General features: G+C 38.0%; 1 protein-coding gene and 1 pseudogene across 2 annotated transcripts in view; one reads left to right on the top strand and one right to left on the bottom strand.

The window, feature by feature from the left end:
- Positions 1-24424, bottom strand: part of TMEM236 (transmembrane protein 236) — a 34616-nt gene extending 10192 nt beyond the window's left edge. For both annotated transcript variants that reach the window (XM_023533112.1, XM_023533111.1), the window contains exons 1-3: positions 22274-24424; positions 10421-10493; positions 7217-7358 (exon numbers count right to left, since the gene is read on the bottom strand). In XM_023533112.1, the coding sequence (XP_023388880.1) occupies positions 7217-7358; positions 10421-10493; positions 22274-22530 (472 nt within the window). In that variant the 5' untranslated portion in view covers positions 22531-24424. The remainder of the gene's footprint in view (positions 1-7216; positions 7359-10420; positions 10494-22273) is intronic.
- On the top strand, positions 23745-25488 carry LOC111742534 (annotated as a pseudogene).
- The last annotated feature ends 805 nt before the right edge of the window (positions 25489-26293 follow it).

The following is a 26293-nucleotide window of genomic DNA, read 5'->3' as shown; positions in this document are numbered from 1 at the left end:
AGTCTAGTAGATGGCTACTTATTTCTCGAGAAAGGGACAAAATCCTAGATCTGACTTAGTTTCTTGAAATTTCTCTCCTCTAAACAGCATCCGGAAGGTATGAGAGGAAATATATCTTCTCCTTGGCATGGCTCTGAACACTGTGTTCCTCATACGTACTCTCTAAGCATATTGCAAAACACATTATGAAAGCCCAGCTCACACACTGGGCTCATATTGTATAATAAGCTTTTTCTTAAAAAGAAACAAAGGGGAACTCAAAGTGCCATTCATTTTCTTCAAAGAAAATCAGCATCCTTTTAAAAAAAAACAAACAAACAAACTTGTGGAATCTCTCGCATGCTATTTAGTTAAGATGAGATGAGTTCAAGGAAATCTGGAAAGCAGGGGCCTTTAGAAATCTGGCCTCTCAGCTTTCCACTTGCCGTTTGTCTCAGTTCCTAATACTTCCTATAATCAGGGGCTCTCACGCAGGGTGGACATCAGAATTGCTTGTGGAACTTTAAAATATGACAGATGCCAGGCCTTTAGACCTTGCATATACTTTGAGCCAGATATTGCACATCTGGCCATTTAACCTAAAGACATAATCATCTATGCTGAGGTACTTTTAAAAGACCCTTCTGGTGGTTCTGATGGGTACCTGCAAGTAAGAGCACCCCGCGTATATGTTAAACGGTGGTTCACGATTCACAGGAAATAGCTTAGACATTCTACAAAAATCAACATGCCATTCATTTGGAGATATTATGTTTGGTAAGTCAAGAGCGAGAGGAAATAACTCAGAAAGTAACAGATCCTTTTCTTTCTTCCATTCCTGCTCTAAAAACTCTCGACTTGGATCAGTCCTACAGTCGATGACCAGATTTCTGAGTATCACTGAAGAAAAATCATATAATCTTGATTGGATCCAGGACAAATTCCTGGTTGCCACTCTTCGCTATACCCTAAGCGTGGCTCAGCCATCCATCTCCCAGTGCCTGAGCCACTCTTCCTATTCCCCACAGCTGTTACTCCAAAGCATGCCCATCCTGTTACAGATTATCTCCCTTTCATTCATCGCCATTGTTCTCAGGAAATAACTTGGCTTCCTATTTCACAAAGACATTGATTGGGGCATTATCGGGTGTAAACTGCCCCTGCTTTCTTTCTACCCATCCACTCCAATCACATTTCACAAGTGTGAATCATGTGGAGGGCTTTAAAAATTACTAGTTCCTGGATCGCATCCCACCTCCAGAACTATGATTTAATTCTCTGGAACGCAGTCTGGGAGTCAAAAAAATTTTAAGCCTCTTAGGTGATTTTAATGTGCAGCCAAAAGTGAGAATCACTGCCCTTAATTGGGAATAGAAAGAAGAACTCAGTAAGGGTTTTTGTTTTTGTTTTTGTTTTAATCTACATATGTCCAAGTCCCACTGCCAGAGATCCTCGTTCAATTCATCTGGGTGGCTATGATTGGCACTGAGCCTTTTAAAGCGCCCTATTAAGTGCTTTTTTTATGCTGGAAATATCAGGAGAAATGGAAACAAAATAGCAGCAGGGATCTAAAAGCTTTGCCAAATCATGTAAATAAATATACCAATTATCATATCTAATTTATCAGTTACCTGTGAATTAACAAGTTTGTACCCTAGAGAATCCAACTTCTTTGTTAAACATTTAAATATAAAATTCTTTTAAGAAAATAATTGGTAAATACTCATATTGAAGTGAAAAAAGACTTTTTGAGTATAACATCGAAGACAGAGTCCATAAAGGAAATATTGATAGATTGAGTTATATCAGAATTAAACATTTCCTATATAAAAAACACTACAGTGACATTAAAAGGCAAACGACTCTAAAATATATGACCCATTTATGACAAAGCTTAACATCCTTACTATTTACAGATTTCATGAATTGGCAGTTAAAAAAAAAAAGGAATGGATATGTCAGCAGAAAAAAAGATCAAAGACGTAAATATGATTTTTAAAAACTACAAATAACCAATAAACCTATGAGAAAATGTTCAACACAACCACTACTTTAAGTAAATTATTTTTTTTTTTAAAGAAACCTTAAAACTCTGCATATACTTTGAGTCAGAAATTTTACATCCAGGCATTTACCCTAAAGAAATAATCATCTGTGCTACTGAGCTCCTGCAGTACTTGGCCCAAATCTCTGGGTATTAAAGAGACTACACAGTAGGAACTGGACTAAGGCCATTGCGAGCAGATTTATTTGAAAACCTTACACTGCCAACATCTTATCTGGCACCTCTTACTTATGTGATAGTAGAAACCACCTCCTCTGCAGAGCTCTGATGTTTTCTACTCAAATAGACTGCTGATCTCACCTCTGCTCCTATCTGACTGGGCAGATATCCCTAATGTAGCCAAATTATCTTGCCACCCCATTTCTGCAATCCCTGCCACCCCCTCTGTATTTTTCTGCACGTGCACCCGTCCACAACAGGTCCTTACTTCTGGCGAGGATCGTTGCCAAGGAGTACGGACTGGCATATGCTGATGCTCAGGGTCTTCTGAGGACACTCTTTCTGTGGTCATCATCCTGATATCATTCAGCTGTCATCCAGTGGCATTAACTACTGTTAACATAACTCTTTCTGTCTCCAGCCTCTGCTTGGGTAGTCACCTCGCAGAGTGGCTTTAGACTCCCATACACAGCATAGGCTTCCCCTAAACGCAGACCACTGCACCATCTATATACCAACTATATTATTAGTTAATAAATCATGGTCCATTGATAGAATATTTTTCAACCAATAAAAATGACATGAAAAAAAATGAAATAACAAGAATAATACCCACAACATATCGTTAAGAAAAAAGTAAATTACAAAATAGGTTTTCTTTAGGGAAGAATGCCCATCAATTGTTGCCAAACGGGAGCAGGGTTGAAGGGCTGGGTGAAAAGGGGGAAGTTATTAAGAAGTACAGATTGGTAGTTACAAAATCATGGGAATGTAAAGTACGGCATAGGGAATATAGTCATTAACATTGTAAAAACTATGTATGGTGTCAGATAGGTACTAGATTTATCAAGGTGATCATTTCATAAGTTATATAAATGTCTAATCACAATGTTGTACACCTGAAATTAATATATTGTTTTTCCACTGTAATTAAAAAATAAAAGATTATTTTTAAAAAAGATGCTATCAGTTTTAAATCTCTAGTATGTAGGAATATGGTTGATTTCCATTTTTTTTCTTTTTTGCTTATGTCTATTTGAAAACCTTTTTAAATGAATATGTACTATTTTGGAAAAAAAACAGAAAACATTAGAAATAAAACAATTCAAAATGGAAATGTTAAAAAAAGTTATGTTTTTTTGTATGTCTTGGGCTACAAACCTATGTGTATGTACCCTACCAGTATGGGCCTGCTCTACCTGCAAAGCTGTATTGTATTGTGTTGTGTTGTGTTGTGTTGTGTTGTGTTGTATTATAATATGTTGTGCTGTGTTTATTGTGTTGTGTTGTCTTAAATCCCATAGCAGAAGCAGTCACAAGATTTTGGATGGAGGCACACTTTGTATCTCGATGGTGCCGTGTCATAATTCCCAGGCAGCCAGAGGTGGGAGAGGTTGAGAATTGGCCACCTGAGTTATAGTACTGCCTTAGAAATGGGTATAGCCTATGACTCTAAATGAGGTCTTAGATGAATGGTTTTCAGACATTTGCATAACCTTTTTTTTTTTCCAAATGAAATCTTACATAAAATATCAACTCCTAAACAAAAGTTGATCTGGTTCCAGTGGGAACCTAGGCATCCAAGTTTTTAGAGTAGTTCTTGCAGTAGCTTTGTAGGTTTCCAAATTGATAATTTGAAAATACATAGTAATTGGTGTTAAGAAGGCAACTTCCATTCCAGGAATAGGTTTGTCAGTTCAGGGTGTGAAATTCAACTTAAGTTATTTTTACTACCAAAACCACACCCATTTATTACATGTACACCAAACACCTTAGATAAAATGAAGATTTCCTTTATCTGTAGCCCCAAAGCACTAACTATTATACTCTGTGATACCACTTATAACATGGTGTCTGAGCAGAGCTCATGCTATTCCAATGGATCCCGCAGGTAGGACTGAAAATTTGCATCCCCACTGAACTTCTTTATGTGTATTCGCATTCACTAGTTTATATGAGGGTTAAGGAATCTAAGTGGGAGCTGGGAAGGAAATCTAACGGTGACTAGGATTTGGGATTCAGACAATATAGGTAAGCCTGATGCAAAAAGAAATTATGAGACCCCATGGGAGAAAAGCTACCTCAAAAGAAGCCACAACATCTAGTGACAGGAGGGAAAATGGTGGTTTCCAGGGGAGGAGAATGGCCATTACTTGAAATCATTAAAGCTCAGCCAATCTGTTGGCACATATGCATTCTGGGTATAAAAAGCTATGTTTCCTAATGGAAATAGCTATTCCATTACTCTATTCGGGGGTCTCTCCAGAAAAACAGAACTTGGTGGAAGGAAGTCAGTATTCCAACTGGCAGAGGAAGGTAATCAAGTGTAAAGTACCAGCAAAACATCAAGCAACAGCCCAGAGGCAAATAACAGCAGTCTTAAGAGTGTTTAGAGCAGAGTCTAGCAGGAGTGGTAGGAAAATAGCACATTAAATTGTTTCTGCATGAGAATGAGGACCGAGAGGAAAGCAGGAGCACTGGGAGAGTCAACAGTCTGGACAACAAATGAGACCAACAGGAGAGAGAACAATATGGGAGAAGAGAGATGGAGGTCTCGTCATTAACAGGTTCCGAGTAAAAGAGCAAAATTCAGATGGAAATGTTAAGGTACACTCGTTTGTACACACTTAGTAGCAAGAGCTGGGGACATCCAGTCTGTGTATTGTGTTCTCGTTATTTGTTCACATGACTGGGGTTTGACATTACAGTGAGTCCTCACTCAGCATCATTGTTCTGTGACTTTAAGTGAAACAACACGTAACGAAACTATTTTTACAATGTTGAATGATACGATGTTATTTGAGGGCATGCTGTATTAGGTACTAGGTACATTTGTGGCATTGTCATGCTTCAGAGATCTATGAACCTGAAACCATTCCCATGTGAGGCTCAGGCTGTGAGCGGCGATGCACTAAGACGTTATAGCACAGTAATCACCTGATACTCAGGTATTTCAACTGGTACTAGGAAGTCAGCAGCAAGGATTCCCTTGTTCAGTGAATACTGCTTTAAAAATAAGCATATTCCATCTACAGAATAACTTATTTAAAAATTTAGAAAAGGAAGAGCTACACAAAGATCAAATGCTGGTAGCTTGGAATTGAGATGGTTAGGACAGTGCAAGGGCGTCCAGAAATTCAAGCATTGTGGATTACCTTAGTTTGACCTAGAAAGTCAAAACTGCTACAAGCCGACAGACATGTATGCATTTCAAACTATCTGGAGAAAGCATAGAAGAGAATATATTCCCTTTTCCAACATTTTCTACAAGGAGCCAAATTATTCTAAACCTTGTTTGTCATCCGCCCTTCCCTACCGCTTTGATTCTGAAGTACCACATGCAGCGAAACCAAACTTACCGCATCCTGATGTTCAGATTTGTGAATTACAATTTATATGCTTATGAATTTATGCACTGATGTAAGTTCCAGAGGATGAGAATTCCTCATGGACTCAAAATTCACATGACTTATTTTATTAGTATGCGTGTTGAAAAATAAGTATTGAAGACTGAGTTAAAAGTTTACGTAAAAGTTAAATGTACATATAATTTTTACAAAGGTATTTCGAGTGAATTCTAGTTTTTTAGAGTGTGATTTTTTAAACCAGACATTAACCCTCCTAAGTCTGAACAGAGAGGAGTTCCAGAAGGAGGCTCTTCAACTAAGAAGAAGCAGTTGTACAAGATGTCCTAGAGTCTTCTCCTCAAGACTCACTTCTTCTTTGGGGTTCTCTTATTTCGATTCGCCGTGTCATCATCACTTCTGGATACGGGGAAAATTCCCCATTTGAAAATCCAACTCATCATTAAAATAAAAAATGTCAAGAACTTATGCCCCAAAATATACATCTGTATTTTTTAAAAGACAACTTTCACTGAAAACTTGAACAGAAAAGTTCATTCACATGAGAAACACAGAATCATTAAAAATAGTTCAATTTCATCATAGGTTTACATGTTAAGGAGTCTAGAGAAGTAGCAAAGGGGTTGGTGATTCCCAAATCTCATTTTCAGACAAATACACTGGACTCTGGAAGGCAGATGTTACTTGGGAATGCCTTTACCTCAATCGATAGCCACTGGCTTCCATCTTTATGTACTTTGCCACCAATGTTATGTTAAACATAACAGTTCATCACCTTCCAGATTTCCAGGTGGCCTCCAATTTAGTTTTACTGCCCAATTTAAGGAGCACGAGTGACTGGAAGGGTGTTAGCTCATAACTCATAAGGTGGTTCTGTGGTCTTTTCCTTCCTGGCTGTAGCAGTCATGCTTCTTACTCCAAAGCATTCTCCTATGATTCACTCAATCTACCCCATCCAGCCCATGAGGAAGTGATTAGACGAAAACCACCCATTTCAAATACAAAATCTTAGCTATGCAATAACTGCAGTGTATAAACATTGTGATTTAAACACAGATACCATCACATGAAATTAAGTGAAAGTTGAAGAAATTTAGGACCAAACAAAATATTTGATTAATAAAATACCTAAAAATAAAAAATAAGCCAAACTTTATTTAGTTTTAATTGATCCTTAGAGGAATGTGACATATATTGGTTTTATTACTGTGGTCTTTAGCTTTTAACAATCCACCATTAAGAACAATTCTCTATGACACAATTTCAGCATCAAAGGTAGCTAAACTAAACTCTTTAAATATTCAGCTAAACTTAAGGTTTTAAGAGAGTTCCCCAAAATATAACTCTATAATAATTTATTTAGATAATTTTCTTACTAAAGTAAACATTAAATTTTTGGTATTAAGTATTTGGTAAATTGTATTCATGTATCAGTACTATCAAAATCCAAATAAGAAATAAGAATAACTGTCTAGCTATGAAAATAGGTTTTAAAATAATTATATGTAGATATCTTCACTTGTAATCTTCTATCTGTAATGTTAACTCTAAGAAAAGTTACCATTAAGCATGTCAATAGATAACAGAATGCAGAAAGGTGAATAATATGTCAAACTTTTAAAAAATGTATATTTAAAAGAATACTTACTCATTTGCTTCCCTCTAAGAGAATATATCCTGAGTTTTTCAATAATATCAACCACGATCAAGGAAGTCAGAACCAGAGAGACTGGCAGGTCAGGTAAGGTGTCAGGTAAGACATCTGTAGAACCATTAACATTCTTTTGAATCTGTTTTCAGAAAACCATTTACAAGCATTAAATTTTTGTGCTTTCGTAGTTCATAATTCTTTTAATTACCTGAAAGCAGTGCTAAATTAATGATAAATACATTTACTGAAAGTCTAGAAACTTGGTTTTCAGCTTCTCATGTATTTGACTCCACAAATTTTGAACCATTTCTAAAGATGTAATGAGGATTCATATCACTGGAAGAGCTTGCAGTTCAAGACAGAGCTTAGTAAATGCATGTGAAAATATAACAGCAGGCCCCTGGTAGTGGTGGAATAGGCAATTCCTTCCAACCCTGCTTCTAAGCAGAGCCTGAAAGTCCTAATTCGAGGAGCTACAGGGACAGTTATTACAGTTTAGGGTCTTCCAAGAAGGGAGAGACTAGGCAAACCCAGCTCGGCTTTGAGGCACTTCCTTCCTGTAGATACCTTTTGTAGGTACCTACAAAAAACCTATGGCAAATATCATATTAATGGTGATACATTGAGAGTTTTCCCTATGAGGTCAAGAACAAGACAAAGGTTTACCTTGACCATTTCTATTCAACACTGCACTAGAGGTCCTAGTCAGTGTAATAAAGCAAGAGAAATAAATAAACAGTATAAGCATTGGTAAGAAAGAAAAACGAAGTTTTCTTTATCATTATTCATAGACTATATGATTGCATATGAAGAAAATCCTCGAGATGGATAAATTATTTCTGCATGCCAATAACAAAGAAAAAATGAGATTTAAGAGTGATATCATTCAATGCAACCTCCATCAAAATTCCAAGTTTTTGTGGAAAATTACAAGCTGACTCTAAAATTTATATGAAAATACAAAGAGCAAGACACTAGAAGAAAAAGTAAAAGATATGAACATTTACTCTTCTGGATATAAAGAGCTATTGTAAAGCTACGAGAATTAAGACAGTGTGGTGTTGGCACAGAAATAGAAAAGTAGGTAATGGGACAGAACAGAAAACTCAGACATAAACCAGGTATATATATACATGATTTATAATAAAGGTAGCACTGCAGAGGAATGTAGGAAAACAGATTTTTTAATAAATGGTGCTCAGTCCAAAATAAATAGTGCTCTTCCCAAATAATAAATTAATGTTACTTGGAAAAAATAAGTGGAACATGCCATCCTACTGTTCGACAAGTACAAAAATTAGCTCCAGATGGATTGTGAATCTAAAGAGAATGGTAAAACAATATAGGACCCAAAATGTAATATAGGACAATATCTTCAGGACTTGAGATTATGACAAAATCTTCTCAAACAAGTTACCCAAAACACTATTCATAAAGGAAAGAAATCAATAAATTGGACTATTTTTCAATTAAGAGCTGCTCTTCATCAAAAGATACCACTAAGAGTATTGTCACAGAATGTAAAGATATTCGCAATACATATAATCAACAAAGGGCTTAAAATCTGAATATATAAACAATCCTTCCAAATCTATTTTTAAAATATAAGCAACACAATAGAAAAAGAATGGTCTAGAAAAAGTGCTCAATTTCATTCATTATTGGGAAAATGCAACTAAAAACTACAAGGAGATTCAAGAATATGCCCATCGGAATGGCTAAAATAAAAAGACTTACAAGCAATTATTACTAAAGATGGAGAGCAACAGAATGCTCATTCTCTGCTATTAGAAGTCTAAACTGGTATAAGCTCTTTGGAAAACTGGCAACATGTTACATTTGAACATTTGAACATCTTCTGACCCATCAATTCTACTCCTACATATTTAACCAACTGAAATGCTTGCACATGTGCACCACAAGAAAAACGCAAGGATATTCAAAGCAACAGTATTAATAATAGCCCAAACTGGAAACAACTGAATGGCCATCAAATGTAGGATTGATAAATGAATTGTGCTATGTTCATAAAATGACTATACCGGAATGAAAATGAATGAGCCACAGTAACACACAAAAGCATGAATGAACTACACTTTTGAATAAAGAAGCCAAATACTAATTAGATATGATAGATGATTGATAGATAGATGAGAGATAGATGGATGGATGGATGGATGGATGGATGGATGGATGGATGGATGGATGGATGGATGGATGGATAGATAGATAGATGGATGGATGATGGATAGAGAGATAATAATTTGATTTCCTTTTATAAAAGGTTCAAAAACAGACAAAGTAATCTGTGATATTAGAAGTTAAAGTAGAGCACCTCTGGGGAGGAGGAAAAGATAGTTATTGAAAGAAAGATGGGATGGCTTTTAGACAGCTGGCAGTTTTATTTTTTGACCTTAGTGTTTACACAGACATGTGCTTTGTGGCTTCCCATTAATATTATATATTTATGACTTGTGCACCTTTCTGTTTGTGTGTTACACCTCAGTGAGGAATTATGAAATAATTACTGAAGACCAAAGACTGTGAAATTTCCTGAGTGCTCTATCGCTAGTACCTAACACAGTGCCTGGCATGTAATATGTACTTAATGATATCGGCTTAACATCTGAATGAAACATCAAAAAGTAATTTAAATTTTCATTTGGGGGAAGTGAAAATTATATCTTTCACCTTACAAATAAATAAGATTAGTAGGGCATATTTTGAATTTCTTGGATAATAAATTCTTATAGACGGGAAAGGTCTATTTGCTTATGAATTTCTGTCCTGCAGACACCTGTCCATTAGAGTTCTTTTGAAGCTGTGCTTAGTCAAAACATAAAATTGTTTTCAAATAAGTATCATGTGCATAGTATTTGTCAATGGATAGATTGTCGGGGTTTTAGAGCGTGAGTGGTTATTCACCAGAATATTGTTTCATTCCATTTAGAACTGAGGACAATCATGAAAAACATCAGGGTGGAAGAAACAAATGTGGATCTACTTTCAAATTCCTTACTTTTAAAAAATTATTTTGAAATAAAATTCCTGTCTTTTGCACACAAATACAAAAGTAATTTTTCCCTCCTTGGCTGTTAGACCTTCCTCCGAACCCTCAGAGGTAACGATGATCTTAGTACTTTAATTGTAATTTGGAAGAAGATGGGATAGAATAGACTTTAAGAAATTAAAATTCCATACCTCAGTCACTGCTATAGAAAAGCTGAAGCTGGGGAGTGTGGTGAGTACTACACACATCATCATAATAGGTCTCCTAGCAAAGGAGAAAAAAATAAGCAAAAGCAATAATGTACAAGATCAACAGTTCCTGTTACTTTTTGCTAACTTTGCAGTTCTTGTGCCATTCATCTATCATTTTTCTTAGAAGCTACTACTTCCCTATTTTCATTTCCCAAATGCTTGAGTATGGCAAAGGGGAACACACGCAAAAAAAACCCAAAAACCAAAAAAAAACCAGAATGCTTTTCTAGAACAAAGGGGTGAGAGATTTCCAAATAAATAACACATCAAAGATAACTGAAAGTATCACAGTGCAAGACACATGACATGCAACATTTTCATATTTCATTCATTGGAATCCTGTCCCAGGGCTCAAGCTCTGGTGATCAACGGGAAAAAAGAATAGCGTGGCTTTCTTAAGTTATAATATAGTCCATGTTGTAACATTGATTTTTCAAAAATTACATTTAGAGATGATATGTAGATACTTAAGGATGTTTTAAATTGAAAATATTTGGATATTTTTTACTTGAACCAAAAAAAAAAAAAATCATATATACATAAAAATCACATAATCTTTAAACTTGTGTTTGGACCACTTCTTAAACCTTACAAGATCAATCAATAGTTACTGAGCTATCACATGCATTTAATATTCTATATTATAACAGAGAAAATTTAAATATATGCTTAGCATCATTAATTTATGGGAAGACAAAATAAATATACTTAAAGCTTTTCTATAATGAAATACTTACCTCTTCTTCCCTTAATTAAATATATATTATAGTCATCACATTTATAGGATGGTATGTGTCTAAGCACAGAAAGCACTGGAGTGTTTCAAATGACTAAAAATTTCTCCTTGGTCTTGATAGGCATCCCTCTATTCCAGCCCCATCTCAGGTATTCTAGGTATAGATATAAGTTATGGGGTGGGATAGCCCGTCTCTCACAACCAGACCGGTATGACCTGTTAAAACCAGAGGTATGATGGGATTTTAAATTGTTAGCTTTGCCTCCTTTTGTGAGCCCAGATCCAGGTTCCTGCAACACTCAGCTCTCTGAGGCTGGCTAGAGCGTTCAGAGTCCTCTTTCAGCTTGACCTTTAAAAGATGGAGAGTGCTCCAGGAACTACTACTGTACCTCTTCTCTGTCTATGTTATCTTCCTTGATTATCTCAGCCTATCCCATGGCTTGAAATACTCTCCACTTGCCCATGGCTCCCAAACATATTATAATATACATATACTGGCCTCCATCCCGAGCCCTGATTTTGTACACTCAACTGTCTACTTGGCATCTCCACGTGGATGTCTAATAGGCAACTCAAACTTAACATGGCTGAAGGAGAATCCACATCCTTCTCCATACTGTTCTGATCATCATCAAATCCTGCCTGATTTACTGCCAAAATACATTTCAAATCCATCCTCTGCTAATATCGTGGTCCACCTACTATCATCTGTTGTCTACAGTATTTTCTAACCAGTTTCCTGTTAGTGCCTCTGTTCCTGCCTAGCAAAATTTTCTCCATAGATTCAACAGTCATATTTTTAAAATGTAAAACACATCACTGTTTTGATAAAAAATTCTGAATGCTGGAGTATGGGAGGAATGGGGGTTACTGCTTAATGAGTACAATTTCAGTTTTGCAAGATGAAAAGAATTCTGTGGACAGATGATGGTGATAGTAGCACAGTGACCAATTAGAATAAAATTGAAACCTATTACCCTAGCTACACTGCTCTCCATGATGTGCTTTCTCTTATTTCTCCTCAGCTGCTCCTCACTTAGAATGACCTAAATCTTCAACATCTACTTAACTCTGGTCATATTGGCCCCACTTCCAAGTCATATGCTGGCTATTGCTTTTGCCAGGGGCCTCTACTCCTCTATCTTCTATGTCTGGCTCCCTGTTGGCATCAAAAATATATATACAGGACTACCTGAAATTCTGCTGATCCTTTCTTTATTTGCTCATTGTTTGTCATATCCCTCTTTGCCCACACCCAAAGTAAGTTCAATGGGAACAGGGGCCTCATCTAAATTGTTCAACACTCTATCTCCACCATCTAGAACAATGTTTTTCAAAGTTTTTTGAGCAATGGAACTTCTGGTGAATCCCATGGACACTTCTCAGAACAGAATTTTTTAATGCATAAAATAAAATATATAGACTTACAAAACAAAGCAATTATGTTAAAAAAGTTATCCAAAATCTTAAAAATTTTTGATCTTTTAATAAATATGCCTATCTATGAACACAATGTCTTCTTATTTTCCTTGGAGTACTCAAGATCTAGCAGAAACTACAATCACTCATAATTTCAAGGTAGTGAAGATCATAAAGCATATTCTGAAGTATCTGCAATAATTATATGGCGATATGGAAAAATCTATGTAATAAAGTTACAGGTCTTGATAATACTACTGTGGTTTGTTACCAAAAATCACAATGAAAGGAAATGCTAGTTTTCAATTTGAGTTTAGTGAAAATAAAAATGTAACTTGTTTCTCATCCAAGTTCAAGAACCTCATGATGCCAGAGAACGTCTGGCAGATAGCAGAAATTCAGTAAACACTAAATGAGCAGATAGAATAGTTAATAACTAAATATCAATCCAAGTCTCTGTTTTATTGAATCAGAAATAATGAAAACCTATATTTGGAAATCTTGACTTACTGCTAGCACATGTTTATAATTCATTAATGAGTGTTATGGCTTGAATTATGTTCCCCAAAAAGATATGTTGGAAATCCAAACCCTTAAGACTTCATAACTTAATTTGGAAACAGAGTCTTTATAGAGGTAATAAGTTAAAATAAGATAATTAGGGTGGTCCCTAATCTAACTTGACTGGTGTCCTTATAAAAAGGGAAAATTTATAGAAAGATATATACAGAGGGAAGATTATGTGAAGAAACACAGAAAGATGCCATGTGAAGATGAAGGTAGAGATCAATCAGGATGATATATCTACAAGCCAGGGAATGCTGAAGAGTGCCAGCAGAAAAGACTCTAGGAGAGAGGTCTGGAACGGACTCTCCCTGACAGCCCTCAGAACGGACACTCCCTGACAACATCTTGATTTCAGACTTCTAGCCTGAAAAACTTGTTTTTTAAGCCACTTAATTAGAAGTACTTTGTTATGTCTGCCCTGGGAAACTAATACAGAGTATGCTATAGGAAAGAGGGGGCTCTGCTGTAACAAATACCTAAGAATGTGGAAGTGGGTTTGGAATTGGGTAATGGGTAGAGTCTGGAAGAGGGGGAAGACATGCGATAGCCAAAGACTAGATTGCCTACAAGAGACCATTAGTGGAAATATGGACATTAAAAGAAATCCTGGTGAGACCTCAGAAAGCAAAGAGGAGGGCTGTAGAGAAACACGTCTCTCTCTCCCTAGAGAATACATGTATTGTCAAGAGCAGAATATTGATACAGAATGTCAAAGGTGCTCCTAGTGAGGTGTCATACAGAAATAAAAACAGTGTTATTGGAAACTGGGGAAAAGGCGATCCTTTTCATAAAGGTGCAGAGAACTTGGCTGAATTGTGTTCTTCTGTGGGGTAGAAAATAGAACTTTTAAGTGATCAACTCAGATATTTAGCTGAGGAGATTCCTAAGCAAAGCATTGAAGGCATGGCCTGGTTCCTCCTTGCTGATTATCAAAATGGGATAGGAGAGAGAGAAATTAAAGGGAGGATAATTAAGCAAAAAGGAGGCAGAACTTGAAGATTTGGAAAAATTTCAGCCTATCCATATTGCAAAACATGACAGCATGCTCTGGAAGAAACACTATGGAGGCAGCCTGTGAATCCAGCAGAAACATCAACAGCTTGCATTGAAGAGGGTCAGAGATGGGGCACAATTAAGGAAGGCTGTCAGACTTCTGGGATTCAATAAGCAGGAAATGGCTGAAAGAACTATTTGGCTGCAAATATATCATATCCGTCTAGAAACAGGAAGAATGACTATGATGGTACTTCAGAGGCCAGGGAGGTTCCACGGCCACTGCAGGCCCAGAGGTTCCCTTCTCAGAGCCAGAGGCCAAGGCTGCTGCTCACGGTTAAGGGGGTGAAGCTCCATCCTGATAAACCTGAGGATGAAGTATCTAGCCACAGTGGATGCACAAGTCTTCAAATTTAATGAAATTTGCCCTGCTGCCTTTCAGATTTGCTTAGGACCCATGATTCCTTTTTTCTTCCCATATCTCCGTTTTGGAATGGGAATGTCTATCCTATGCCAGCCCCACATTGTACTGGGGAAGCACACAACTTGTTGCCTGGTTCCACAGGTTTGCAGATGGAGAGGAATTTTTGCCCCAAGATAACTCCTACCCAGAGTCTCACTCCTAACTGATCTAGATGGTTTAGATGATGAATTTTGGGACTTTGAGTTCATGATGTTTAGATGAGACTTTAGACTTAAGAGCTGATGCTGGAATGATTAAAACTTTGGAGATATTAGGATGGAGTGAAACTATTTTGCAGAGGGGCGGGGGGCAGAGGGAAGGCAGTTATGGGTTGAATTATGTCTCCAAAAACAGACATATTGAAGTCCCAACCCCGAGTACCTCAGAATGTGACTGTATTTGGAAATAGTGTCATTTCAGAGGTAATAAGTTAAATGAGGGCCTAGGGTGGGCCCTAATCCAACATGACTGGTTTCCTTATAAAAAGGAAACATTTGGAGATTGATGTGCAAAAAGAAAGACTATGTGAGGAGACTCATAGAAAGTGAAATGTGTAGATGAAGGCAGAGATCAGGGTGATGCAGCTACAAGCCAAGGAATGCCAAAGGATGCCATCAAGACAACAGAATCCAGGAGGGAGGCCTGGAACAGAAGGGACCAGCTCCAAATACACTTGGATGTCAGATGTCCAGCCTCCGGAACTGGGAGAAAATAAATTTCTGTTGTTTAAGCCACCAAGTCTGTGGTACTTTGTAACAGCAGTCCTAGGAAACTAATCCAATGAGTAATGGAATTTATGCTAGAAATATCATAGACACTTCTTTGGAGGTGTACTCAAGCTAAAACTAATGCAGGGCTGAAACCACAGTGCAGACCAGACCGGCTGAAGAGAAGGACTTGGGGACGTGGCGTAATTTCCAGATGCCGAGTTACGGTATTACCAGTAGAGCTCTGTGCGCATCTGTAGCAAATCATCAAAACAAAGGTCTTTCTCAGGAGCAGGCATGTGAAGACAGACCTGAACTCAGTCACGGTCAGTTAAAGATTCCCGTTTGTGCAGCAAGAATTCTGGCCCCGAGATTTCTCACAAAGGAAGCATGGTGAGTGGAAAGGTCAGATAATAACAGAAACCACTCTGGTCAGAAATTCACAGAGGTTCCCCTTTACCTACATCATTAAGTCAAAGTTTGCTCCCCTGTCATTCAAGGCCTCCCGCAATCTGGCCTTAACAATCCAACATAAAATAACGCTCCCACTGTACACTAACCCCAGGGAGCTCTCACTCCATGCCAAGTCTGTAGAAAAGTATTTTACAGACATTACTCAAACCCCACAACAACTCCGAAAAGAGGTATCATCCTTGGTTTACAAATGAAGAAAGTGATGATTTTAATTTGCTCAAGCTAGGTCAAAAAGGGAACCTTCCCTACTACCAGTACTAAGTTTTGATGACTCCCTTCTCTGAGCTCATCAAAGACTTGTGGTAGGTCACACACTATTTAGTGATTTAGTGTATATTGTTTTACATTACTTCCTAATTTTTTCATGTGTAACTGTGCACTCTCCACAGTAGACTACAAGATCCCTGAGGAAAAAGACAATACCTATTGTGTAGTCAGATATTCCCCTACAATATTCTGGGAATAATGCTGGTTAGAATGAAGAATCTGTGTAGGGAGGTAGTTTGGAAAAGTAGACATAAGTCAGAAAATGGATGGCCTAGGATGCCAGGGTAAGTCCGAGACGTGATGAGACTAGATTACCCGATGTCCTCACTAGATAGATCTGCCAGGCAATCAACGGCTACTCAGTAAATGTTTACTAAAAGAGGAACTGAGAACAGGAAGGAAGTTCAGATAGGTAAATTCAGACCTTTTCTAACAAAACTCGAGGGTAGACTAGTGGATCCCTGTTGACTTGGAGAAGTTCTAGTAAAACTGTGCCATCTAACATATTTACTAGTAACTCTGGGAGAAGAAGCTATGCTTATCTCATTTGCAGATGAAACCAAATCAAGTGTCAGCTAGCGTTTTGAGTGACACAATCAGGATTCAGAAGATCGCAATTGATTAAAAATAAGGCTAACACCAATATGATGATATTTAATAGGGATGAGAGTAAATTATTGAATTCAGATTTAAAAAATAGTTTGCGTATTCATCCATTCACCATTTACCTAAAACGCTGTTAAATGTGTGTCCTAAGGCCTGTCTGAAGGATAGAAAGACATGTAAGACGCAATCTGGCTTTAAAGCACTTACAGGGTTATGGGAGTTGCCTAAGTGCAAGATGAGAAAACTGTGCCTTGAGAGCAAGTTTTTCAGGGAATTTTAGTTAATCACACCCTCAATTATGAAACAAGTGACACAGTTGCAATTAAAGTCAACACATCGTATCAAGAGCCGAAGTCAATGGCTGCATCGTTAGGACATCAGGTATCAATGAGATCACATCTAGGCATTAACAAGTCAGCCAGCATCCCAAGGAGACATCCAAAGGGTAAAGGATCCAGAAATCATAGGGTGAGAATAACTAATGACATCTGGACACTGGATAAAAGACTTAGCAGACTGAGAAGAGATATATTGAGCTAGCAGAGTGATGTGGCAATCTTCAAATATTTGAAAAGCTTACATATACATACACAATGAGCTAAGAGAAGTTGCCCAGAGAAGACACAATTTTGAGAATCGTCATCATGCAAGTGGCAGTTTCTATTAGAGCTAATGAGAGTGCTTGCAAAGCAATGAGAGGGGAAAATCAGGGGTCAGTGGGTACAGCCCCTGGCCATGGCCAAATTCGCTGGCATACAAAGGGAGGGCAGAGGATATGAAATCTACAAAGAAGATGGAAAGAAAGTCACATGGTAGCAGATTTTATTTCAATATAAGGAATAAGGAAGAATATACTCAAGAGACACAAAAAGTAGTGAATTCGCTAGAAGATCAGAGGTAAACTGCCTGTATTGTGAGCAACAATGTAGTAGAAGAAATCTAAGTGCCTTCCAGCTTCAGGATTCTGCAGTATAATGTCAACACTGAATTGTACAGGTAAGGGGAAGAAGAGATTTTTTTTGAGGGGGTGCAACTGATATGCAGAAAACACTTTTCAAGATATTACTCTATCAACAAGAACTGCGAGGGAAACAGTGAGCAGAGAAGAAACAAAGTACAGGACACCAGCTGAGGGTGCCCCAGCATCAGGTAATAAAATGCTCTTCATGCTTCCTTGAGCAAAAGAACCAGGACCAATGACCTGGCACTGGATCTTAACATATGAAAATTTGGGGAACCCTGCCACTGTAGGGTGGTCCTGGAAATAGGGGCCTAGCTGGGGTGAATAAATCAGTCATAGAGAACCAGGAGCTGATGCAAGAGGTGAAAGAGGAAGAATGAATGGAATCTGGTGACTTACTGCATATGCCAGGAAAGAAAGGCAAAAAAGTAAATACACTCTTGCTGATTTGTTGGACAGGGTGGGGGAGGGGGGGGCAGGGGAGGTGGAGAGAGGAAGGAAAAACCTGTAGTCAAGTATCATACAGTTATTACTACTGAGTATTTAAGAGGATGAGAGACTCCGTGAGAGAAATGGGAGTGCTCTGAGAAGTAACTGTCAAGCACCACTGTTAAGTTCATGGTAATTTACCGATGACCTCAGAGGTGCTGAAAAGAGCAAGCTCTATTTCCTTCAGCATAGTGTCCAGCAGTGCCCAGATGTTATTGGTGCTGTGCCCATCACTGCTGTGGAGTAGTAAGGTGATCTGGAGACAGACACCCTGGGGTTAGTGTTGGCTCCAGTACCCACTGGCTATGTGGTTTTTTAATCTCTGTGCCTAATTTCCTTATTTGTAAAATAGGAGCTATAAGTTCTTACATAAATCTTACAGAATTAAAATAATATAGGCAAAGTGTTTACAAGTATGCTTGGCACACAGTGACTGTTCAAAACATATTTTTTTTTCCCAAAACTGCAATTACAATTAATATTACTACTACTACTACTACCTTAAACAAATCAACAGAAAAATCTCATCGAATATGTTAAGGACTTAAGCAAAGTAAAATGTCGTCCAAAATATTAGAGTCTTTCAAACTTGGAACTGCCCAAGTTTCCTGACAGGTTATGTCTAAAACAATTAAACTCTAGAAAACTTGAGAGGATTCCTGAAATGTAGCCCTGGGTCCCAAGACAGTGTGGGAATCCCCAAGGGTCCTCCAGAATCATCCTGTCCCAAGGCACCCTCTCCATGGAGGTGTGCTCCACTTCCTGGCTAGCCTTGCTCAATGGTTCCACATATTCACTGTTACTCCTGGAAAAAAAATTTCTCTACTTTACTGGGGTATACAATTTGGTATGTATATAAATAGCTTTTCTTCATTTCTCAAACCATCTCCCTAGTCTATTATAAACTATGACAGGCATCCCTAAAAAGAAACCACCATTCGAAAAGAATGAGGAATTGTTTAACAAGAGTAAAGGAAAGAGCACTCGATTAAAGTTCAGACTCTACTGTTGACTTAGTTATATGTCTTCACTCTCTGACATGGTCTCCTCCCTTATAAAATGGGAATGGCATCCATCTGGTCAACTTCACAACACCAACATGCAGGTCTAGTGGGAAAAATGAAACATAAAAGTACTGTGTATATGCAAAATACTTTAGAAAATAGTCATGATATCACCATGTTGGCCCTAATTATTCTCAAAGGATAAAAGAGACCTATGAGACTGTCTCAACTTAAAATTTTTCTTCCTTTTTATCGGTTTTATCATCACTTCTACCACTTCTCATAATCATTCTGAGGATTAAACAAGTTCATGTTTTAAATGAAAATACTAAATTCAGCCTGAGGTAGTGAGATGCCAGGCGCTGTGCTCAGAACTTTATGTGCAGTCTTAGTCACCCCAATGAAGAAACTAGGTTGTCCCTGTTTTGTTCATGAGAACACTAGAATTTAAAGAGTTGAAATAATTCACAATAAGGGTCACAGTCAATGTCAAAGCTGGGATTTGAACTCAGGTCTGCACCTCTCAGCTGTACTGCCAGGGCACACCCTTTACTAGCTGGATGACTCACTCACCCTCTCCTGAATACCAGCCTCGCAGGCTCAGGATGCCAATGTGACCTGCACGGAGGTTTTCCAATAGGATCCTCAACAATATATCTGTGAAAGCTAAGGATCTATGAAATGTCACACAAACAACTATTTAAGTATTCTTCAAAAATAATTCATACTTTTAACACCTACTTTCTAGAATAGCAATTATTTTTACATCTTCTTCATCTAGCAATTAAGATACGGCACACTATTATTACCACATATATTAAAATATCCAAATACACATCTTTGAGGAATAATATATAATATCCAAATATGCATCTTTGGGGGAAATGTATCCTAATGACACTAAACAAGTTGATTTTTTCTTGAAACACATTTGGCATTCAAAGTCAGAAAGAATAAAAAGTTGCATGATAGAGGAAATAGCACAGAATCAGACTGATCGAGGATCCCAAATCCCAGCTCCCCCACTGACGAACTTTATCACCCGACAAAGTTAATCATTTCTTCGAGTTTCTGCTTCTTCATCTATAAGATGAGAACACTGGCACATACCTCACTGGGTTGTCATAAAGTACAGAATGCGTGAAGCTCCTAGCATAGTGCTCAGTAGCTATTTCTCCTCTTCTGTGCCAGGAAGAGAACAATATGATAGTGCTTATGAATGAGGCCATGAGGAAGTAGTTTCATAGTCTCACTGAAATTATAGATACCTGTCATATATCTACAACTGTCTAGAATACTTGTGAGCAGCCACACCCACAAACAGAAACGAAAGCCTGCAAGAGGATTTCCCAAAAGAAATCACCAGAAGATGCCATTGTTGTGACAGCCCAACACGTTAGCACAAGGGGACTACGTGAAGCAGATGCACAAAAGGAAATGTGCGCTGGGAAGTAGAAACGAAAGACGACTCTCTTTCCTACTCTCAGCTGCCCCAGGAGATTGAGACCTTCAATGAAGTAATGGTTAGAAGTGCCAACTATGAAGTCAGAGGGACCCGGGTCCAAAGTCGGCCCCTTCCACTCACTAGTTAACTGACTGGGAAAGTTGTATAACTAATCGTCAGTTTCCTCTTGTGAATAATAATGATAAACTTATGAAAGTACCTGCTTCATGAGGTGGTATAAACTGAAATGAAATTCATATATAAATCTTTTAGTACATAAATGTTCAGTAAAGCAATTATAGCTTGATGATGATACATGATATGGGAAGGTTTGCTGCCTGAATGATATTAAGAACCCAGGGTCCTAGGAATTCAAGCGAATGGAAAAGAAAAAGGTAAAAGAGCTCCTTTCTGGGCTAGCATGGGGCAGTTTCCTATTGGTTTCCTCCTGTGGTCATTTGGACCTTCCAATCTCCTGGCCCAGCCAAAGCCACTCCCAGGGGGTGTGAGGAGTGGAAGGCCCAGCTCAGATCCAAACCCACCCCTTAGGTGATCCTAAGGTTTGGAAAACCCCTAAATCCCACTGATAAAAGCAGTGCCAACCAAATAATTTATTTCCGGAAACCCCTTAGGAGCTCTGCCCACAGAAAGTCCCCTGGTAAGGTTCTCGAGGCCACATCCGGTGTTGGTATCAGTAATTAGATATGCTTCACTAAGTCCACACTTCAGCTCTTCCCTTCTGTACCAGTATTTCTAGCTATATTATTATATTTATTATTTTTACTTTTCTATCCTTGCTTATACTAAAATTCTCAGCTCTTAGCTTTTCAAATACACTCCATATTGTTCAATTTTAAAATAAAAGAACAAGATGAAAGAAAATTTAAGTTATCCAAGAAAACAAAGAAATCCCAGATGAGTAAGAATCAGATCTGAAGATCTAAAAAGAAAAATATATTAGTATCAGATTATTTGTTCTCAATACCTCTAGTGGGTCAATAGTCATTAGCCAAACTGTTAATTAAATCAACACCATCAAGGTAATCAAATTTACCAACATAGTAAAGTATTTTTTAATCTAATTAAAGGAACTAGCTGCTTAAAATTCTCAGTCGGTTAATGGTCAAAGGACCTTAGACCTGTAAAACAGGCAATGATAACATTCTGAAATAGACATTACTTTGTTTTATACAAAAGTAAAATTCTATATTATAATCTTGCAGTTATGACTTTTGTACATTAACCCTGATAACTTTATGCGACTGAGTACACATAGGATTAGGTCCAACAACTCAGGATTCCATAGACTCATGCTAACTCCTATCTTCCGAACACATGTAATTTGTTAGTATAGGTCAGTAAAATTGATCCTACAAAAATATGGAAGGGGGAGGAGAGAGGAAGGAGGTAGACAGGGGGAAAAAGGAAAAAAAGAAAAAGAAAAAAATGTAAAATCATTTTTTCAATTAAAAAAATAAAACACAAATCTGAGACTATAGGGAAAAAAATATGGAAAATACCATAAACAGAAACAGTTATTGTTACTTCTCATTAATTTTACATTATGTCCATCTCTGCTATGTTAACATCCTTACACACAGTAATGAGAAAACAGCTTTGAAAGCATCCAAGGGATACCCTGTCAAAGAATTCTTTTACTTACCATCCTTTAATCTTTTTGGAAAGATGCCGTTTCTTGAATAAGAGAACTTTGATGGGAACCCAAATCAGCAGACTCACTGAAGCCACATAGGCAATCGAACAGGAAACAATCAGCCAATAATACGTTTTCTCATGCTCATGCCTTGTCCTTTGATAGGCAGTGGCAAACTGTTCCACAATCGCAATAGTGGGGATGGAGAAAGCAGCGAATTCAAGAAGCTCAAACACCACAAGCTTGATTATTCTTCCAGAAGTCATTCTGAGGCCGTGAGAGCTGCTGAGGGCCAGACGCTCCCCCTCTGACTAGGAGCAGCATATGGACGCAGATCCTGAACTAGGATCAAGTTCCTTGTACTCGAATCACTAACCAGTGACTTTTTATTCTTTTATTGACCCTCATATGGTTCAATGATCTTCTAACTTAACAACCGAGGTCTCTTAAAGAAACAGCAGTTGCGAAAGTGATCACCTAACGCGTCTGCACATCCGTTATTAGAAATCAAATGGACTTCCGAACATGCTTTGAAGCATTGTTTAAAAAGAGGCCTTTTGCTGTAGCTTTAATTGCTCCTTTGAGCACACAAAAAACATTTATGTAATATTTAACACTGGTTAAGTGGAACCATTGGAAGAAAACAATTTTACAGTTAAAGGGGAATCCAATCCCCTATTTTTATATCTCAGCAAATTCAGGTGAAGTGAAATATCCAAAACTTGAGTCTTCATCTTGGAAAATGACCCTTTATTTTTCTTCGAAGTGCTTGAAAAGGGAGTTTGGATTTACTTTGTCAACTTTCTAACCAGACTTCTTTAAGGTACTTCGCATATTTATTTGTTCTTAAAAATTAATTGCTATGTAACAAAGATTAATGTTATTTTCATTCTGTTGGTCAGGAAACTAACATGGCCATATTAGAAACCTGTTATCAGGATTTAGCACTAAATTAAGAGCTACCTACATCTAGTCCAAAAGCATATCAAATATTAAAAGATAACAACTGTCTCCATGAACATCCTTCCTTAGCACCTGTGAGCTCTTTGCTAAATGTTGGGGCATCAAAATGAGTGACGAAAGGTTCCTGCCCTGAAAATGCTCACACCCCACTGGAGAAAACAAACTTATAAACAACAAAAAGTAACAGAGGTCAGAATTATAACATTAATGCTATGGTAACACAGAAGAGAACTTCCTCTTTGGGCTGTGGGAAGGGGAAGGAAAATAAGGACAAGGACGAACGGGAGGTGTTGGAGTGTGACATGTCAGGCAGTAAAACGAAGCAAGGAAGCTGGAATGAGTTAATCTGATGAGGCATGAAGGAAATAGGGGAAGGCAATGATAGGAAAGTCATCTGGGGTCAGAATGTGAATGTCCCACAAAAGAATTAGGGTGTATGTGTGTCAGTGAAAAAGCAACTTTTTCTTAACAAAGGAGTCACTTGATCATCTGGAAAGGACGAGTGCAAGTGTGAAGGATGGACAGGAGCAGCCTTAACTTGGAGGCCAGAAGCCAGCTGGGAGCAGCGGAGGCGTCTGGGCAAGAGACGAGAACCTTGGCTAAGACAAACAAAGCAGGAGTGATAACGAAAGCACCGCATGCAAAGACACTGGAGTTCCTTCTACATGCTTGCTGTTACATGGCTTCCTCTGTGCCTGTTGGCAGATCAGTGCAAGCCAACATTTCTCTAGGTCCCTCTGTCCCAAGGCCCTTTGCAGAAGGGGACCTGCGCCGCCTGGCACTCCAGATGCACCTAGGATTCTTCTGGTGGTAGCTCTGAGGAGTAACACCCCCTGTTCTCCCTCTGCAGAATAATGAATCAGACAGTTCCTCAGGCTATCTAGTATTTTATTTAAACTTGAATTTTGAATTCACTGAAGTTTAGCAGAAGTCCTCTCAAACGAAAGAGACTTGGAAAAATGGTTACAAGAATATGAAATATATAATTGACATGAACTCTCCATTCCATCCCTAACACAAATTTCTTTTTCAAAGATACTAGAGGTGAGTCTCCATGTCACGCATGACAAAAGAGTGATTTTAAAGTGGGAGATGTTGAGAAGGGAAAGATTTTTGTTCAGAAGTGTGCTCAGTGCCATACTATGGAAAAAGAGAGGCAAGCGCAAGACGGCCAAATTTCCAGGGCTTATGTGAGTGAAAGACAGGTCAGGCCCCGGATTTTCCTGCAGAAATGGCAATAAGAACAAAGACATCACCTGGGGAGAAGAGATACTGATGACCCCAGAGTATTTGGAGAATCCCAAGAAATACATCTCTGAAACAAAAAGGATCTTCGCCAGCATTAAGAAGACAGGAAAAAGGGCAAACTTGATGGCTTATCTCCAAAAAGCTACTAAGGAGTAATAGTTGGCCACTGCCTTATTTATTACAAAACAGAAATGTCTCATGACATTTTTTTATGTGTACCATATTTAAATTGATCTCATATACCAGAATTCAGATCATGAATGGCTGATAGAACATCTCCTTTGAACAGTCCTGATTTTAAAAAGCTAGGCTTATGGTTAAATGAATATGATCAGCTTTTTGTACTCTGATGGTAATTTCAGTTCGCCAAGTGCCACCATTGTTTTCCTCTTCCAAAGAGAGGACCAGACGTGATTAGTAATGTTTAACTTTTCACAGAAGTGGTGAATGCCATCTCAAAACCTGTAGCTCGGCTTTATATTTATATTCATATTTCTAAAACTGGTTATAGTAATATGTTTAAATACTGAGGAAAACTCCTCATTGTCTCATAGAACAGCAAGACTTGCTTATGTTTCAAGTTGTGTTCATTAGCCTGTTAAAAGGCAAGGGCTGAAGGTAAGGTGGCGATGTCCACTTTATCTTTTTGGTCCTAACTGTATCAATTTAATTAAAATTCCCTGTATCTATACTGTTGCCTTTTATGTAATGAATGGCATTTTAGTATGATTTATGTATATAATATCAAATAAAGAATACTTAACACTTCTCAAAAAAAGATAGTAGATACAAATTATATACTAGATACAATACTTTTACTTATTAATATTTGCAGTTGTAAAACTTTCACAAGCTAAAAAACTAGAAAATAATTTTAGACGAAAAAAATCAATTAAACAAAGCAATTCCAGCTTAATAAAATTTTGTGCTCTATTTTTTTTTTTTTCTTCCACTAACTTGTTTTTCCTCACCTCTCAGCAGAAGCAAAATAAATTCCCCTTCCACTTATCCCTTTAAGGGGATACTAAAGAACAGTGACAAAGCCAAGAGGCAAACAGAAGACAGGGACAAGCCTTGGTTAACTGCTTCCTGGCTGGGCATCTTGGGTTGAATTTGACTGCCTTCTCCTGATCTTACAGGAGAATGTGAAAAAGTATAGCCTTTATCCTCCCACCCTCAGTTTAAGTCCTGCGTGAATCCTTTTCTTACTCTCCTCCCCGAACCCAGCAAAAGTGAGCAGTTCCTCTGTTGCATCAAAACACCTTTTGAATACTTCTGTATTCGTTCAGACTTCTAGTGCAGCACTTCCCACCCTATGGTGCTGGTACATTGGGTACCCCTACAAAACCGGAAGCTCCCTGAAGGCAGAGAACATCTGCTTTCATCTTTGTATCATGTCTCAGCTCAGTGCCTACCACATGATACATATCTGTGGGAGGAATGAATAGACAGATGAAAGGTAAGAGAAGTGGTGGGCAGCAGGAAAAATGTGCTAGGCTCTGATAATGGCCGATTCATCTTTTATTCCAAAGGAATGCTGGCCTTTCAGGAGAAATCACGTACTACCTGTCCCAATAATCTGTCCACTCAGCCCGCAAGCTTCCACTTCCTTGCATGGTCCCACTTATAGCCCTCACGTCTCCCTCCTCCACAGCCAGAAAAGACATAGGCCCTGGGACTGCAGTTTCTTCATCTCGTCATGCATGTCAGGAAAAGGCTAAGCCCCTTTGCAAGCACTCACAAAGACTTCAGAGGTCCTAGTGTTACAATATCTTTCCCAACCTTTTCCAATCCATGTGCCCTCAAAAAGGTATATTC

The sequence above is a fragment of the Pteropus vampyrus genome, unplaced genomic scaffold, assembly GCF_000151845.1.
Source record: "Pteropus vampyrus isolate Shadow unplaced genomic scaffold, Pvam_2.0 Scaffold96, whole genome shotgun sequence".
Taxonomy (NCBI): Eukaryota; Metazoa; Chordata; class Mammalia; order Chiroptera; family Pteropodidae; genus Pteropus; species Pteropus vampyrus.
This window is presented reverse-complemented; position numbering and strand designations above follow the sequence as displayed.